Source organism: Ambystoma mexicanum, chromosome 7p (assembly GCF_040938575.1).
Source record: "Ambystoma mexicanum isolate Mex_15411 chromosome 7p, UKY_AmexF1_1, whole genome shotgun sequence".
Taxonomy (NCBI): Eukaryota; Metazoa; Chordata; class Amphibia; order Caudata; family Ambystomatidae; genus Ambystoma; species Ambystoma mexicanum.
Window position 1 is genome coordinate 58,937,445 of NC_090939.1, and position 18,261 is coordinate 58,955,705.

An 18,261-nucleotide genomic window follows, 5' to 3' on the forward strand; every position below is an offset into this window, starting at 1 on the left:
GGAAATCCTGGAACTTTGCTTCCCATTTTTTGCATGCACTTTGGCAGTAATTGTGTTCAGTGCACGTCTGGGTGATAAACGGCCATAGAAATAAATACCTAACGAGGGCCAGCATAGAACTCTGCTGTTACTTACTGGAGCGCCGTGGAAACGTGCAGCAGAGATCGGCTCCCTGGGGTGCCCAGTACCTCCTGCTCGGAGCGGTGGAGGACGGCTGGAGGGAGGACAGTGGTGCTGCATGTTGCAACATAATATGGACAGGCTGCTGGCGGTGGGCCGCTGAGGTGGTTGCTGGTGACGGGACTGGCGCCCATATAGTGGTCTCTATTGGAAAAGGATCAACTGTCCTCAGAATTGAGGAGGGCTCGAGTGGGCGCTTAATCTCCTGTTTGATGTCACCGCTGGACAGAAGGGAGGGCAGTGTGGAATATTTTGTAGTGCCAGGGTGAGTGCGCCTAGACACAGCCCCAACAAGGTGATTATCCGGATATAGATCGGTCGGGGGTGTGAGAGTGACCAGTTGGGCTCTGCAAGGAGATATGGGCAATCGGAAGAAACAGGCGAGGATGGATCAGTTTGCTGGCGCAGACCAGGCCGCCGCTGCTCAGACGCCGACTCCTGAACAGGTGGATATGGCTGCCCTGAATCAGACCCTGTTGGCACTTAAGGGGAGCACGGACACGCTTGGGGTCAAGATAGAAGCCTCACTTGTAAGGTGGATATATCGGAGGTACAGATCGAGAAGCTATGCGGGCGTATGGAGGAGGCAGAGCAGAGAATCAGGACCGCTGAGGATAGTGTGGCGGTCCTCCAGCGCGAGGTTTACAGTCTACAGCAAGTGGTGAAGAAGATTGCGGCCAAGAATGAGGATTTGGAGGGGTGGTCGAGGAGGAACAACATCAGGGTTATAGGTGTTCCGGAGTCAACACACATCGATAACATGGAGAAATTTGTGGAACAGCTGTTGCTAGATGTACTTGATAAAAATGTGCTGTCCAGTATGTATATGGTGGAGCAGGCTCACCGTTCATCCACGGCCAGACCGCCCCCGGGTTCCCCGGAACGCCCCATTATTGCGAGGATCTTTTGTTACCGTGACAGGGACACTATACTACGAGTAGCCCGAGAGAAGGGGGAGCTGCGTTGGGGGGGGGAGGCTCCACCATATGGCTGTTCAGATTTCAGTCTGACTGTCCAGGATCAAAGAAAATCCTTTCAAGTGGCCAAGAATATCCTGAGGCGCAAGGAAATGAAGTACTCAATGATGTATCCGGCAAAGTTGCGAGTGCAACATAATGGGTCAGTGGTGTTTTTTACAGCCCCAGAGGCTGAAGAACAATTTGCGAGAGGCCTGCCGGATCTTAAGGGGTCACCACGGCACCTGGCTTGATATGATATTGATATCCTGTAACTTGGGAATTTACATGTATGTGGGGAAGTGTTTGAGTGACCTAACTTGGAGTGGCGGAGGATGTGGGGAGGATGCTTTACTCATGAGTCGTTGCCTTAAGGAGCGCTTGGGTTAGCCCCAGTTGCCGCAGATGCTGCAGTGTTTTTTGGGTTTGGTTGGACTTGTAGGGGGGAGGGGTCGGGGAGCCGGTAGGTTAATGTTTCTGGTGTGGGTGGGATGGGGGGGTGAGTGGTTTGTTGGGGGCTGTCTGTTCTGTCTGTTGGGGGAGCGGGGGGCGCTTCAACTTTGTACCAGAAGAGGGTTGTGATGTGTTGGCATGTAGTGTCCAATGGAGGTGCTGCTCTTGCAGGGACTGACCGCCTGGAAGGGGCTGGTCATGTGGTTAACTGGACTAAGGTTGTTCTCTTGAGGGAAGTAATGGGTGTAAGAAAAGCAGTATCCGGGTTGCTTGTTATTAATATGGGAAAGTGGGGTGTGCTTTCTGTATTCTGGGTGCATGGTCTTGGCCTCAACAAGTGGTAGCGTCGGGAAAAGTGTGGCAGTGATGTCCTGGAACATCCGGGGTCTTACTAACCAGAAGAAAAGATTGATAGCCAATTACTGTAGGAATCATGGGGTGAATATATTATGTCTTCATGAGACTCATCTTGCTAGAGGTGTTGCCCCTCCCAGCTTGGCGGGTTGGGGCTCCCATAGGTACTCCTCGTCCTATTCTTCTCACTCCAGAGGTGTTGCCACGTATGTGCACAAGTCGCTGCAATACAGATTCCAATGTCAGATATTTGATGAGGAGGGCAGGTTTTTAATGCTGGCAGGGGAAGTTATGGGTGTGAAGCTCCTGGTCGTGAATGTGTACGCCCCAAACGTGGACTCTCCAGATTTTTTTCATGCATGTGCAAGCCATCTCTGTAAATATCCTGGGTATGAAACAGTTTGGGCTGGTGATTTTAATGTGGCACTCACACTAGATATGGACAGATCCATGTCGGCACAGCGGAGCCTACCGCGTGCAGCTAGAGCATGGGGTAGTATCGCAGCGACCCATGACTTACACGATGTATGGCGCAAATTACATCCTGCCGAAAAGGAGTTCACATTTTATTGGGGAGTACATGGGAGCTCGGCTAGGATAGATTATGTGATGGCCTCTTGGCCCATGCTGGGCGCTGCCTGTGAGGCTCGTATTCTGCCTCGAACCTTGTTGGACCATTCTCCTGTGGTTGTCGGGTTTCGCCTCGCGCCACACTACCTAATTCTTTGCGTTGGCGATTCTGGGCGGCTGCGCTTCAGGATGGGGCGTTTCAGGCCGAGATAGAAAATGATGTAGATATATTTTTTTTTCAGTCCAACGTAGGGTCAGTCCCAGACCCTGGCATAGTGTGGGAAGCGTCTAAAGTCTATGTATGGGGTTGCTGCATATCCAGGGTAGGCGGAGTGTTGAAAGCCATTAAAAGGTCCATGAGGAAACTAGAGGTCGAGATCAGGGAGGGGGAAATGAAGCAGAGTACCCAGGATACTCCTGAACTTCGCAAGGAATTGAAGCAGCTTAGGGAGAGGCAGCAGGAGTTGGCGATTGGTGAGGATAGATACGTGGGAGATCCAATACAAGCAGTGAATTATGGGGAAGGAGAAAGACCTAGTAAGACGCTGGCCTGGGCTATTCTTAAGGAGCGACCGTCTACCGGCGTAACTGAAATAGAGGGGGATGGTGAGGTTTGTATACGGGATCTAGAGGGGATAAATGAAAGGTTCCGGCGGTATTATGAACAGTTATATATGTCAAGGCCCACGCCCAGGCATGATGCATTACTGCAGTATTTGGACGAGGTGGCGTTGGGCTCGCTCGATCCAGAACAGGGCGGCGCTCTTAACGAGCCTATCACGGAAGAAGAGGTTTGTGAGGCTATAGAGTCGCTTCCCAATGGGAAGGCCCCGGGGTTAGATGGCATTACGGCCGAATCCTATAAGGTCGACATAGACTTGGTCGCCCCTCACCTACTAGCCATGTATGACAGCGCCATGGCCAGTGGTATTCTTCCTGAGTCCACCAGATCTGCTCTGATCACTGTACTGTTGAAGCCATGGAAGGACCCGCAGCGTTTATCATCTTACAGACCACTTTCGCTCATGAACACAGACAATAAAATCCTGGATAAGGTTCTTGTTAAGAGGCTACTTCCCCATATGCCTGCCTTGGTACTGCCGGACCAGGCGGGATTTATCCCTGGGCGGTCTACACAAAACAATCTTCGGTGCCTAGCCACTCTGTTGCATAATGTCAACCCAGACATACCGATGGTGGTGGCCGCCTTGGACGCCGAAAAGGCGTTTGATTCGGTAGAATGACCTTTTCTGTTTGAAGTTCTCCGCCGGTCCGGCCTGGGTCTCACGTATATTAAATGGATTAAGCTCCTTACTCGGTGCCCAGGGCAGCGGTCTACACTAATGGTTTAGTCTCAGCGCAGATTTATCCCTTGCGAGGCACGAGGCAGGGGTGCCCTTTTTCCCCAGTGATATTTGCGCTGGCTATGGAGCCTTTGGCGTGCCATGTTCGAGAATTCCATGCTCAGAGAGGTGTATATGCATACACGCACCTGTGCATTATATCTTTGTATGCTGACAATGTTCTTCTTTGTTAAGCATCCGCGCCAGAACTTGCCCCCATTAATGCAGGAGGTGGCTAGGTTTGGGGAACTGCCTGGATTTAGGATTAATTCGGAGAAGTTGGAGGTGCTCCCCTTAACCCCGGTAGTTCAGAGGGAGGATGTGGGTGAGGAATTTCGGTGGTGTCCGGATGGTATTCGTTACCTTGGTATTAGGGTGTCCACGGTCAAAGGTAAGCTATATAACGATAACTACCTTTGCACGTTAGAGTGCTTGGAACAGAAAGTGGAGGCGTGGATACGGCTTCCTTTGTCTCAGGCCGCCCGAATCGCTTTGGCGTAAATGGTGATCCTGCCCAGGCTTCTTTATGTATATAATAATGTACCGATATGGCCCCCTGCAAGTTAACGGGCTCGCATTAAGAAATGAATGACGAAGCTGGTATGGGCTGGCAAGCAACCTAGGATTGCGTATGATACTCTCACTAGGCCGTATGGGGGAGTGGGTTTGGAATTCCCTGATTTATATCTTTATTATCTGGCTGCTCAGGTGCAATGCATCTCGGGTTGGGACTCTCTGGACACAGTGGCTCCGCACGCTAGGTTGGCCAAGGCTCTTGCTCATCCCTCCACTCTTCTGGGTATGCTGTGGGGGTAACAGGGACGCGGTACCGAAGGAGGAGGTTCAGCTGGTGGAGATAACCTGTAGGGCCTGGGAGAGGTTCAGCAGGTTGTTGCTATCCGTTCTGCATTGTGTGCCTGAACTACCAGTGTATGATGTAATAGGGACTCCACTCACGTTTGAGAGATCCTTTAAGGACCGGTTCCAGACGCTTGGAATACAAACCCTGGAAGATTTAGTACAGGACGGGCGGTTTATACTACGGGACGAACTTTGGGCCAGAGGTGGTATGGATGCATGGACCTTACTTCAGTACTACAGGCTGCGAGTATTCTTAAGGTTAAATGGCCCGGTTTCCCACAGGCTCCACCCCGCCAACCGGCCCTGTGCTCTATAGTCCACCATGCATCTTCTGTCAAGGTAGTATCTACTATTTACAAGCTGGTGAGAGAGGGGAGGGTGATGCGTGAGCTCTCATTCAAGACCAAATGGGAGGCCTCTCTTGGGAAAGCACTGGGGGAGGACCAATGGAAGCACATTTGCACACAAACGCGACCTAGCTCACTGAACTCCCGGTATAGACTAATTCACTACAAGTATGTACATCAGGCTTACCACTCACCGCTCACTCTTAGTCGATGCTTCCCGAATCATTAATCGGCATGTAAATGTTGTGGGGTTGAGCGGGCTGACTTTTATCACGTGTGTTGGAGCGGCCCAAGGCTTAGGACTTTCTTGGGGAAAATTGTAGAGGCCATGTCTTTGATGTTGCCATCGGTGCAAGTATATTTACCTGAAATTTGGCTTTTGCTGTTGATTGAGGGGGGTAGCCGCACTGAAAATAAACGCCTGAGTATGGCATCTGTGGTGGCTAGATATCTTGTGGCTAGAGTATGGGTGAAGGTGACCCCCCCGCCCCCCTACTTTTGCCAAATGGCTGAACTGTATTGACTTATGTGAACGACTGGAAGCCATGTTCACTTCAACGCTTCCAAGCGCTAGTCGGCTGTTCGACTATTGGGCTCCATATAGACAATATCAAATGGATATAGCACAGACCGTTCACTCCCCTGATACCACGCTGGACAGTTAACGGGAGGAGGAGCATATACGCTGCAGTGATGGACTACCCTGTGTAGGGGATTGGCAACTTGAGAAAGGGCAAAGGCGGCTCAAGGTGGTTTTAAATGGACACTGCTTGTGTTATGTCTTGGGATGGTGAAGTTGGCAGTCTTCAGTTGGGGAGGTGGGGGTGGGGGGGTAGGGGATTGATTGTTCATTCATCTGAGTGTTTGGTTTCTTGAAATAATAAAAAAAGTTTGAAGAAAAAAAAGAAAAGATTACACCTTACCTCCCTACCCGCACTCTAAGGTCAAGCACTGCCCTCCACCTAGTTGTCCCTGCCTCCAATTCACGCTGGATCAGAGGGTCGGCCTTCTCAACCCTGGCGCCAACAATCTGGAACTCACTGCACCACCTCATTCGACGCATCCAAGACTACATGGCATTTCGGAAAGCTCCCAAAACCTGGCTCTTCCCTGAAATGGTGCAAAGGACCGATTTGGCCTTTGCTCCCCCATAAAACCATGCCTCCCGACCAACCCCCTCAGCTAAGAAATGGCGTAGAATCCAACACTACGGGCAGGTAAGAATGACCGGGACACAGAACCCGGTTGCAAGTAACAATTCTTTTATTAGGATCCTGTTGGGTTCTTACATGTTGGGCAATGAATAAGGCAATAAGCCCCGAGCCGGCGGGCCACTACCGTATGAGGTAATGCCCACGGGGCCCATAGTTGCAGGGCCAAGCATAGCAAGGGCCTTAACAAAGGCCCCGGGTGCATTAAAGTTGTGCGGTAATGGGCCACCGGCAAGGCGCTTATTGCCATTAGTAGCCCGGCCCATTAGAACGGGGTACTAATGGTGTTTTATTTCAGTTGCGAGACGTGTTGCCTTTCGTAGCAGAAATAAAAAGAAAGAAAAATAGCCGCCGCGGACTGGGAAACATAGTCCATTCTCCCTTTCCGTGGTGCCCATAGTAAACCAAGAAAATGACTGCCATGGAAAGGGAGAAGGGACTACTCCCTTTCCATGGTGGCCTGAAGTAAAGAAGAAAAAAAACAAAGCCCAGCACGAGGGACGTGCAACAATGTGTGCTGTCTTAACGTGTGGCAAGTCTTGCAAACGCACCAATCTGTGCATTTGTTACATTTATAATAACCTGCGCCGGCTACTAATGCCTAGTAACACCTATGCTCTAACGTGTTGACTGTGTTTACCCTTTTATTTGTCTGGAAATTAATGCCCAGGACTCCAAACCTGGGGCCTAGTACCACTTTTGGTCTAACGGGATGATTGGCCTTGCTCTCTGTCTACTACCGAGTATGCACTACTCACTTGCATTAGGTGATGTCTCTGGCAAGTTCAGTTCTTGTAAGGGACAATGATGCAGTGTTACTCACAACTCAAACCATAAACTAGTACGGGAATACTCAACCATCCGCTGTAAATGAATATACCCGGGACTCGGAATGCACTTGGGTTCTAACATTATGACTGGGCCATCATTGTTTATCTGGCAATGTACTATGATCTTAAATCAGGTGAGGAATTTGGCGAGGCAAGCTCTTGTAAGGGACACTGATGAGCTGTTGTCTAATACTCAAACCGTGCACTACACCTGGAATACTCAGCCACCAACTGCACCTAAAATGTAGAGACAGGCACAGCATTAACAGAATGGCCTGGTTTTGACGCTCGACCTTTCTGATTCATTGAGTACCCAACCACGTATTTAGGAAGTACCCGTAATTTCGACAGAACAGAACTTGATGTAACTGCATATCGAAAAAAAATTTAACCTATAAGCAATTGCCTGTTCAAGTAGAGACAGTGATGGTAGACAGTAGATCTGTAATCACTTGGCCCAGTAAAGCACCATGACTGTTAACCACTAGAATGGCCACTACCCCTCGCTGCCCGTGCCATGCCTAGACCTAAACCCTCAATAATAACCCGGTACAGCAGGTTGGGAAATGGACAAACTCAACATTGATGATCTTGTTAAGCCAGGGAGAGATACGGCCATGCTTGGCGAAACAGAATTGACTCCACACTACACCGAGAAGTACCTGGAGATCTACAGCACCAAACCTCTATAATAGGGAGCAAAAGTTATCTCGGCAGGCACAGGAAGGAAATCGTGAAAAGGGGACCTCATCCAACTGCACAGATACTCGCACATACCTACCAATGTGCAGACTCTCTCCTCAGCACCAAAAAACAATTAGATTGCGGCTATCCCCCATGATTAACTTCGGCCTAGCTGCATACATAATTATACACCACCATGCACCCCTCAACGATCTTTAGAATGCAACTATACCCCACAAACAACTCAGCCTGGCTGCACACACAATCTCATACATAAACACCACCTCTGCTAGAACGCATTTACCCAAGACAATTCAGCCTAACTGCACACATACTACTGGTCTCGCATAACCTGTGCACCACTCCTAGTATTAGAGTGCAGCTACTCACTACAAAACCTCGGACTAGCTGCACACATGCTGAGTACACACACACACTACTTACCACCCTTTCCTTTACCATAGACTTAGACTACTGTCCCCGAGGGCGTGTAACCCTCAGAGCGTTGAGATCATACCTATGGTGAAAGGCGCAACACAAATGCCCAATAGCATCACAAGAAACCAAGCTCAATATTACTGACCATTTGGCTACTTTTGGTTACGGTCAATCTCAAAAATAATTGAAGCTCAACATCATTATGTCACAGTGTTTTATAATGTTTTCCTATGACCATTAAAAACCATATTGGTTATCAACTTAAAGATTATCTCGTGGCCTGCCCTTTTGTTTAATTACACTGTTTGCATCTAATGTGTTCTAGGTATACACAAATGACAAAAATAAGCATGTGCATGGACTAGGGTGTGATAACTATATTGTTTTATTAGAAATTAATGAGAATTTACAAAAAATCTCAGACATGAAATGAAATGCATGACAAGGTCATTGTTTCACGCCGCTTGTTCTGCATCCCCTTAATTTCTAATCCCCCCAACAATCGCCTTACATAATTTTAAGAAAAAGATGCCACAGCAATAGTCACTGCCAGTTAAATCTTTCCCATCATAATCACTTCCCGTTGTAAATAATCTGCCACTGAGACACATTGAAAGATCAGAGCTCACTAGCGGGGGGCCTGTGCAACCCTCGCTGTTTGTGGCTGAGGCGAGAGAGGCAGGGGGAGGGGCATTTGTCCCTTGTCCAACTGTTAAATACACCTCTGATTGCGCTCTTTAGAAAATATTGAAATACTGTATTTTTGTTTTAAAAGATCCAAACCTTTTTATATTTTGCCAGCAATATTACAGGAAACGCTCTCGCGCTTCTCTTGTGTTATTTTCCAGGTGTTTGATTAATCTTCTGACAGGCAAATGTTTAATGGGGGGTGGGAACAATCATCCCACCTTCTGCCATCCCTAGCGGGGTCCCACATCAAATGTCAATTTCTGACACTGCCTAAAGACCCAGCATGCAGGATTGACATCATGCTTTCCAAACAAGACCCACAATACACATGATGTATTCTGTTTGAATGCAAACTCTGTTAAGTTGCTCGAACAGTATGAGGTTATTCATTCAGTACTTATCCGTTTGAATCAAGAAAGGTTCTGGCAGTTCAGGCTACGCTTCTATACAAAGATGCATTCTGTGTAGGTAGTAATCCCACTGGCAAGTGCACATGAGAAGATCTGAAACTAGTCCATACTTTCCCTCCCAGCCTTGTCATTTCCAGGCATGGCCTTGTCAAACCAACTCAGTGAGGTGCAGCTTGATTCCCTAGGCATGGCAAACGGGGCACCCACATCTGGGCATATACACTTTCACTTACGGAGACCAGCTAATCCCCAACATGCATTGGCAAAGACAACAGCTTGGGCTTTTGATTGGGCATGGATAGGCATTTGCCTGGCACTGCCATAAGGGCAAGTAACACCTGGCCATAAGATGTGAACAGCTGGGAAACTGTGCGAATACTTGGGCATTTAATGTCGTTGCCTGACAAATGTCTAATACCTATACGCAAGCCAAAACTGTTGGCTTTGCCATTGCTTGTTTTAGACAGGACTCCCGCTCAGGGAACAGGGGCATTAACACAGATATTGCTTATAAAATCAACTGGCTGAAGACACACATTAAGAGCTGTTTATTACACCTGGAGCTCATTTACAGAAGCAATTAAATAATTAAACACTGAAAAGAATGCTTATGGCAGGTACTATACAGCATAACGATTGGTGTTACTATGTAATAGAGCTAAACTAAAAAAGGATGTATACATGTCTGAATCAGTCATAACCACCCGCGTTGCTCTGCTCAGCTTTCCATGCCATTGTCTGCAAATAAGCCTCGGCACTGCCACTAATGTGAGCAGCCCCGCCCAAACTGTTAGACTGCTGGACTACAAGGCCTAAAAATGCCTGTAGTTGCTTGTATTCCATTTCAGAGGGTACATGGCCTAGCAATTGAGACATAACTGCACCTCTTGGTGGGACAACCAAGAGTCAATTGCTAATGGCTTGTCCCCTTCTGTAATGACACAGATATACTAAAGAATTATGGCATGAAATGATGTGCAGAGCAATGATGGTGGTAATGTTTAATTCAAATCTTTGCGTCTGTCACTTTTTGATTTTACTACTCTCCCCTCCAAAATTACATTTTTGTTATTACCAACCTTATTTTTTCACTTATAATCAAGTAGTTAATTCAGCAGAATCTATATTTTCAGTGTAATTTGTAAGGTTCCCCAGTCTGTTGACGCACCTTCTGCAGAAATATGTGTGCAAACATGACATGTCATTTATTGTTTGCTGTAGTTAACGATGTTATTAAGCATGATGTGAAAAAATGCTATAGTCCACCAAAAAATAAGCATACTTTAAAATACAGAAACCAACGTTGTGATTTTAGGTTTGAGAAAAATTTTGTAAGCAGCCTTCTTGCGTAAGTGCTATCTCACTTAGAGGTGTGAATGGCCCTTCATCTCCCTGGTCATTGGTGCTTACATGGCCGTGGGGCATAAACAGTGCTGAATTTGAAAAGAAATAAGTGCCAGGGCCTAAATACTGTCCGGCACGCCTGTGACTAGGGGGGGGGGCTAACAGGGCTATAGCCCCAGGTCTTTTGGTTGTAGCCCTGGATAGAATCTGAGGGGCTACAACCAAAAGGCCAGCTAGCCCCGAGTTCCGACAGTCCAGACATTAGCCTAGCGTAGATCTTTTCCAGACCAAGCAACACCCCTGCCTGTGACACTGCTGACGAGCACTTACACCGCCACTGTTGCCACCACCCAAAGCTACTCCCCACAGTCTCGACCATATTTGTGGTTAAACTACAGCTCGCACCTGCTATTGGGCGGTTGATGGATGCACTGGCTATCACCACTTCATAATCAAACTTTGTCTGAGACAATAAGCGCCGGGGCTCAAAAATAAATAGCAGAGCGGATCCCTGGCAAACACCCCCACAAATTGAGCACTGGTCTAACTCTTAGCCTCTAGTCTCCGCTATACCCTGGAGTAACTTGGTGTAAATTGCTTTGCTTTGTCACTAATTGTCTCACTGTAAGTTACATTGCTTTTCTCTGTAAGACTGCTCCCTGAGGGGAACATGTTATGACTGCCTGTAACCACCTTCTTGTAACTAAGCGCCCAGATGCCTCAGGGCAAGGATGCTCTTTACAAATAAAATAAATACAAATACACTGGAAAACCCATTGCCCAGGACAGGCCTCCTGTAGTGCAGTCTCTCAGATTGCCAATCTCTCTGCTGCACGAGTGAAATGACTCCCCACTGGCAAGGCCTCCTATCTAGGGGGGAAAGGGGTCGTCTTGGTGGGGCCTGGCCCTCTGCTGGAGCAGGGCCTGTGGTCTGATCACCTGCTGGACCGTGACCCCTGTGTAAACAGTGGCGTCACCGTGTGTGCACGGCTACACAGAGAACGCTCACGTCTGTCTTCAGTAATTTGGGGAAGTGAGAGCAGGGCCCAGAGTACGAGCCTGACTGCCCCCTCTGTGTTCAGTGAAGCACTTCTGACGCTGGGTGGCTCCGGGTGAAAACAAACCTGGGCCAGTTTCCTGCCAGGAGTCAAGGGCGGGGAATGTCTGCTTCCGGCTACAAATAACCCCCCAGACACCTGTCCCCTGCACGGCAGCTGTCAACAAGAGCAGGGCCGCCTCCCCGGCAGCCCTCTCGCGTGCCTTGCTGCCTGGCCTCAGTGGGTTACTCTTGAGAGTGGGGTCAGGCCACTCACAGGGTCTCCTCGCATATGGCAAGCTAAAGGCATGCCTGGCACAGAAGACTCACTCGCCGTGCGCCTTAACACGCAGGACTAGAAGAGTCCTTGTTTACTTAAATGCTGAAGGCTAACGGCTATGTGCCAGTGCACTGGGACCAGGGTTCACTGTGCATGTCTGCAAAGGGGGGGGGGGCTTGGCGAGGGGGGTGTAGTAGGGGGGAAAAAGTCTTCTAAACATTGAAGGGAAATATTCCCGCTTTTCTTTTGCGATGTTAGATTTTCTATCCTGGCTTTTCCCTTTTTTAACTCCATCTGTGATCTTTTTTTAATGGCGCTCAGCTGCTTGCAGGATATCTGGATTTTTCTAGAAATGGTGCAACATAGTTTGGCCGCGACACGTTGTGGATGTTTTTACACGGGCCCTTTCAACCTCTAGGCGCGTTGCAGATAAAGCGAATGAAATATTGGATGACCTTGTAAAGGGCAGTGCGCAGGAGCTTCTGGTTCTGTGGGAGCAACAGAGAGTTCGGAAAGGGTGACCGTTTCTGAATTTGATGTAGCGGTCTGGTTCATCAAGAGAGGCGTGGGGTTCTCGGAATTGGAAGTTTTGATTTGCAGAGTGCATAGAAGCCTACAGGAAGCTGTTTGTGGCTGAGATTTATTTGCAGAACTCACAAGTTCCAGAAGAGACCAGAGTCTGCCTTGCACGTATGGGATTAATAAAGCGTGACAGAGGCGAAGCCTGGATTGTCTAACAAGCGGGGCCTGAAGCTAATGTAGTTGGGCCCACTGCAGTGATATTAACATCTGTAAATGCCCACACAGCGCTGCTGAGTGGGCATTTGCAGATTTTGGGTCGGTCGTGCCCGCTCAGGCCCTACCCTGTCTGCGCCAGCCTGAGCCTAGCGCTGGAAAGCAACGGAGCCCCATACATAAAGGACGCACGCAGGGGTTGCATGTAAGAGTGCGAGGGTAGCAGAGAGACCGTGATGGATAAGGGGTAGCTTTCAGGGTGGAGCAGGTGGTGTCCAGAGGTACACACTCGGGTCGAGTGGAGAGATCCACAATTGGCGAGATGTTCTTTGAAGAGTAGGGTCTTCAGGTTATGAAAGTTTTGTATTAGGGTGGTCTTACCTGCCTTGTGTCTGGGTAGCGTGGTCCATGCAGAGGGCCTCGTAGGTGATGCATTGTTGACTGAGTCAGAGGGGTATCTTTGGGTTTGAGGAAATGGAAGTGTAAGGTTTCGGATTACTTTAGTTTTGATGATTACATACTTGCCAACCCTACAGATTTAGGCAGTAGGCTACTGCTTTTTAGGCAGCCCTACCGCCTACAGATTTCAGTGACAGATCCTACTGCTTTTTACAGTGGCAGGTAATTTATCTGACTCTAAGGCAGGCTGCAGGCCAAAGCATGCAACACATTAATTAGTCTGGCTATACAGTGGACTGACTGGTAGGTGAATACTGCACTCAGACCGATCCACTGACCTGACAGCTACTTGACTGAGTCCTGCACTTTTGCCGGTACAACCCTTAGGTGAACCACCAGTGAAGGCAATTGGCAGAGTGTAACACTATCACACAGCATCTGCCTATCAGACTGAGGGGGTTAACAGCCGCCATGTCATTCAGTGTTCAACTTGTCATAACTATGTAATGCTTCACTTTCTAGGCTGAAGATCCGCACATCTAACCTCCTCCCCCCCACCCCGAGCCTTTCCCTTTCCCATTCCATAACTCTCCGGTTAAGTTTGCCTGTTATATACAGGGCAAATGTCGAGGGTACACGTGGGTGGACGGAGTCCACCCACTTTTTTCAGAGGGTGGACGCTGCCCCCCCCCCAGCTAAAATGAGAAACATTGAAAGTCTTCCTTGAATTTATGAATATGAGAAACATTGAAAGTCTTCCTTGAATTGATGAATTAAAGCCGAGCTTGAATTGCTGTTGTCAGGTTTGCAGGCCGGACACTTCACCACTGCACTATATAACCTGATGAAAGGTAACAAACAACTAAAGATGAAATGCCTCATTTCGGTTCTGCATGTTCCAGGGAAAACATTTGTATTGGTTCTTGGAGTTTAAAACAGGCACACTGTTTAACGTTTTCAGAAACACTATTAGAAGAAAATATCCTCTCTTGGTTTTGTGTGTGTGTTGATTTTATGAAAGGCAAATGCCATTCGTCCTGTGCAATTTGGGTGTTTATGCAAAGCCAATTTAATGAAATGTGCATATTTCACCTTGATATGCTAATTTCTGCCGACGTCACATCCCATTGCGTTTTTTGATGAGTGCCCCCACTTTTATTATTATGACTTGACCCCTGTAAACTGACTTCATTCATGGGCATCCTAGAGTGTGCCTGTGAAATGCGTTCTGTAAATTAAAACCCCCTCCAAATGAATTATTTTGAGCGTTTAAAACATCAGTTTTATGGCTGAAGACAGAGGGATATTGTTTCTATTTCACCCAGTGATCTATTCCAATTAGGGCATGATGATGTCTCATGTTCTTTACTCCTAATATAGGAAGAAAAAAAAGCGAGCGTCGGCGGAATGTCTGTCTCTTTCATGAGCGCTTCATCACTTTGCCAAATTGGCCAACTATACATTTTTAACATTTGAACATCTTTCCATGTTGTGGTGCTGTTTGATGGGTTGTGTATGAATGCTTCAATGGTGCCAACAATGTTTTGTATTTTCCTGTGACGTCATGATTGTTATGTGAATTATTTTTGAAAGTGAAAAATCCTACATCTTTTTAGTCACAGAATGTTGGCAAGTATGTGATTAGGCCGGCCGAGTTAACGAATGTTGCTGTAGTAGAGGAGGGAGGGGGACGGGGGTGTTATTGTAGTGTCTCCTACTGGGTGCTCTTCAGGGTTTTAATGGGAGTCAATGTCCGAGTAAGTGGATGCTATGGATATGTTGTACTCGCCACAGAGTGTCTGTACGCTGTCCCTTTAGCGTTGATTGTGACTCTAGGCACTCCACTCACGCTTTCGTGGTTGACCTTGGATGGCTGGAGAGATTCTGGGTAATTTGGGAAGTTGGCAGTTTTGTGACATGGTTAACACTGAAGAACAGGAGTTGTGTTTTGGAGTAGTTTAGCCTAAAACAATTCCTCTTTCAATCGACCCCCGTTTTACATTTGTAATGTAATGGGGCACTTGTATAGCGCCTATTGCCATTGGGCTGTAGGTGATCCCCCTCAGTGGACCGAAGTCCGTTGTGTGAGAGATTAGTCCAGGGGATTGGGGAATTCAGAATGCGATTGTGCATTGAGCCAGTACGAAGGTAAGTAGGAGTGGCCAAGTCTCTGCCAGCGATCCAAGTTGAACTGGCATGTGGTTGGGTGCCCTGAAGGCTGTCGGGGAAAGTGTGCGAGTCAAGGAGACTGATTGTGTCCAGCTAGACGGACTCATGGGACTCAGCTCCATTCTAGTGGCAGAGGTGATGTGCGATACGGAGATCGAGTAGCGGGTGATTGCAGATGTTTGCGTATGGGTGTCCGTGCCTTTGGGAGGGAAACTGCCATCTTCTTTCGTGATGCAGTGCGATATGTACTCGAGAGTCATGAATGGTTACTTGTTTCCTTGATCGATTGCCAGTCTTATGGTCAGGTCAACGAGAATCCATTCTGTGCGTGCTTGGCACTTTCTTGGAGTCTCCTCACGTGACTCCTCAATGACCCCGCCTACCTGTCTGGGGGCAAAGTTCACCTGAAAAGCGGATTAGGTAGTCAAGACACAGGTGGGAAGAGCCAGGTCTTGAGCGCCTTCCGGAAGGCGAAGTGATCCTCTATGCAGCGGATGCTAAGAGAGATTGAGTTCCATATTGTGGGTGCCTGGATGGAGGAGGAGGATCCCCCTATTCTGGTTGATTAAGCGGACGGGATGACCAAGAGGGGAGATGTGCTTGATCTCAAGTTTCTGTTGGGTTTGTACGGGGGGAGCTTTTGTTGTAGATATTCTGGGCCTGTGTGGTGTAGCGCATGGTGGATGATGCACATGGCCTTGAAGGTGGCCTTTCTGAACATGAAGACTTTAATCAGTTTTGAACAGGGTTTTTGTACTGTGTGTTGTCTTTTGTTTTTCTTCTGAATAGGTTTTTATTTTTTTGTAATGTTTTTTTTTTCTCCCCAGCTGAACTGGTTGCACTGGTCCTTGATGATGTCGGCAGATATGAAGAGGCTGAACGTTGGCACAGTGAGGGCCTTGCCAAGGGGCACTGCCAGCAAGACCAGATGCCCCCTGTGCACAGAACCCTTCACAGATCCTCGGATTCTACCCTGCCTGCACACTTTCTGCATGGCTTGCATCCGGCAGCTAGAGCCCCTGTCCCCTATCGGATTCCGTGGTGGGGTGGACCAGGCGTCTAGCCCCCGAGAGAAGACTACACTGAGTGTCCTTTGTCCGGTCTGCGATGGCGAGGTTGAACTACCTCCCGGCGGAGCAAGGGCTCTGGTTGTGGACCATTTGGTGGCAAATGAGGTCCTGCTGGAGAGCTTGCAGAGGAACGGTGTAGGGCTGGTGTGTGACCTGTGCAACGAGGGCAGCGCCGAGAAGAGGTGCAACATCTGCAGAACCAACCTGTGCGAGTTCTGCTGCCAGGCCCACAGGTAAGAGCCTTTACAATCCTTAACCCTGCACTAGGCATAACAGGCCGCAGAGGGGCAGGTATGGGGAAGCTGTGGCAAGCCCATCACAGCACCAAGTATCAGAGATAGCAGACCATCCTTACCCAGCACTGGGCATCACAGGCCGCAGAAGGGCAGGTGTGAGGAAGCTGTGGCAAGCCCATCACAGCACCAAGTATCAGAGATAGCAGACCATCCTTACCCAGCACTGGGCATCACAGGCCGCAGAAGGGCAGGTGTGAGGAAGCTGTGGCAAGCGCATCGCGGCACCAAGTATCAGAGATAGCAGACCATCCTTACCCAGCACTGGGCATCACAGGCCGCAGAAGGGGAGGTGTGAGGAAACTGTGGCAAGCCCATCACAGCACCAAGTATCAGAGATAGCAGACCATCCTTACCCAGCACTGGGCATCACAGGCCGCAGAAGGGCAGGTGTGAGGAAGCTGTGGCAAGCCCATCGCAGCACCAAGTATCAGAGATAGCAGACCATCCTTACCCAGCACTGGGCATCACAGGCCGCAGAAGGGCAGGTGTGAGGAAGCTGTGGCAAGCGCATCACAGCACCAAGTATCAGAGATAGCAGACCATCCTTACCCAGCACTGGGCATCACAGGCCGCAGAAGGGCAGGTGTGAGGAAGCTGTGGCAAGCGCATCACAGCACCAAGTATCAGAGATAGCAGACCATCCTTACCCAGCACTGGGCATCACAGGCCGCAGAAGGGCAGGTGTGAGGAAGCTGTGGCAAGCCCATCGCAGCACCAAGTATCAGAGATGGCAGACCGTCCTTACCCAGCACTGGGCATCACAGGCCGCAGAAGGGCAGGTGTGAGGAAGCTGTGGCAAGCGCATCACAGCACCAAGTATCAGAGATAGCAGACCATCCTTACCCAGCACTGGGCATCACAGGCCGCAGAAGGGCAGGTGTGAGGAAGCTGTGGCAAGCGCATCACAGCACCAAGTATCAGAGATAGCAGACCATCTTTACCCAGCACTGGGCATCACAGGCCGCAGAGGGGGAGGTGTGAGGAAGCTGTGGCAAGCCCATCACAGCACCAAGTATCAGAGATAGCAGACCATCCTTACCCAGCACTGGGCATCACAGGCCGCAGAAGGGCAGGTGTGAGGAAGCTGTGGCAAGCCTAACACGGCATTAGGCACCAGAGGTAGCCGAGCAGAGGGAGAGGGAAGTGAGTTGTGGCAATCTTCCACAGGACCAGGTAGCCGAGCAGAGGGAAGGGCATTGTGGCAAGCCTCCACAGGACCATGTAGCAGATGGAAGGGAGTTGTGGCCGGCCCCCACAGGACCATGTAGCAGACGGAAGGGAGTTGTGGCCGGCCCCCACAGGACCATGTAGCAGACGGAAGGGAGTTGTGGCCGGCCCCCACAGGACCATGTAGCAGACGGAAGGGAGTTGTGGCCGGCCCCCACAGGACCATGTAGCAGACGGAAGGGAGTTGTGGCCGGCCCCCACAGGACCATGTAGCAGATGGAAGGGAGTTGTGGCAAGCCTGCACAGGACCAGGTAGCATCCGGAAGGGAGTTGTGCTAAGCCTGCACAGGACCAGGCAGCAGACGGAAGGGAGTTGTGGCAAGCCCCCACAGGACCAGGTAGCATCCGGAAGGGAGTTGTGGCAAGCCCCCATAGGAC

General features: G+C 49.3%; 1 protein-coding gene across 1 annotated transcript in view; it reads left to right on the forward strand.

The window, feature by feature from the left end:
- Positions 1-18,261, forward strand: part of TRIM45 (tripartite motif containing 45) — a 151,824-nt gene that overhangs the window by 43,534 nt on the left and 90,029 nt on the right. Inside the window, exon 2 of the mRNA XM_069635771.1 lies at positions 16,118-16,593. Within this exon, the coding sequence (XP_069491872.1) occupies positions 16,142-16,593 (452 nt within the window). The 5' untranslated portion in view covers positions 16,118-16,141. The remainder of the gene's footprint in view (positions 1-16,117; positions 16,594-18,261) is intronic.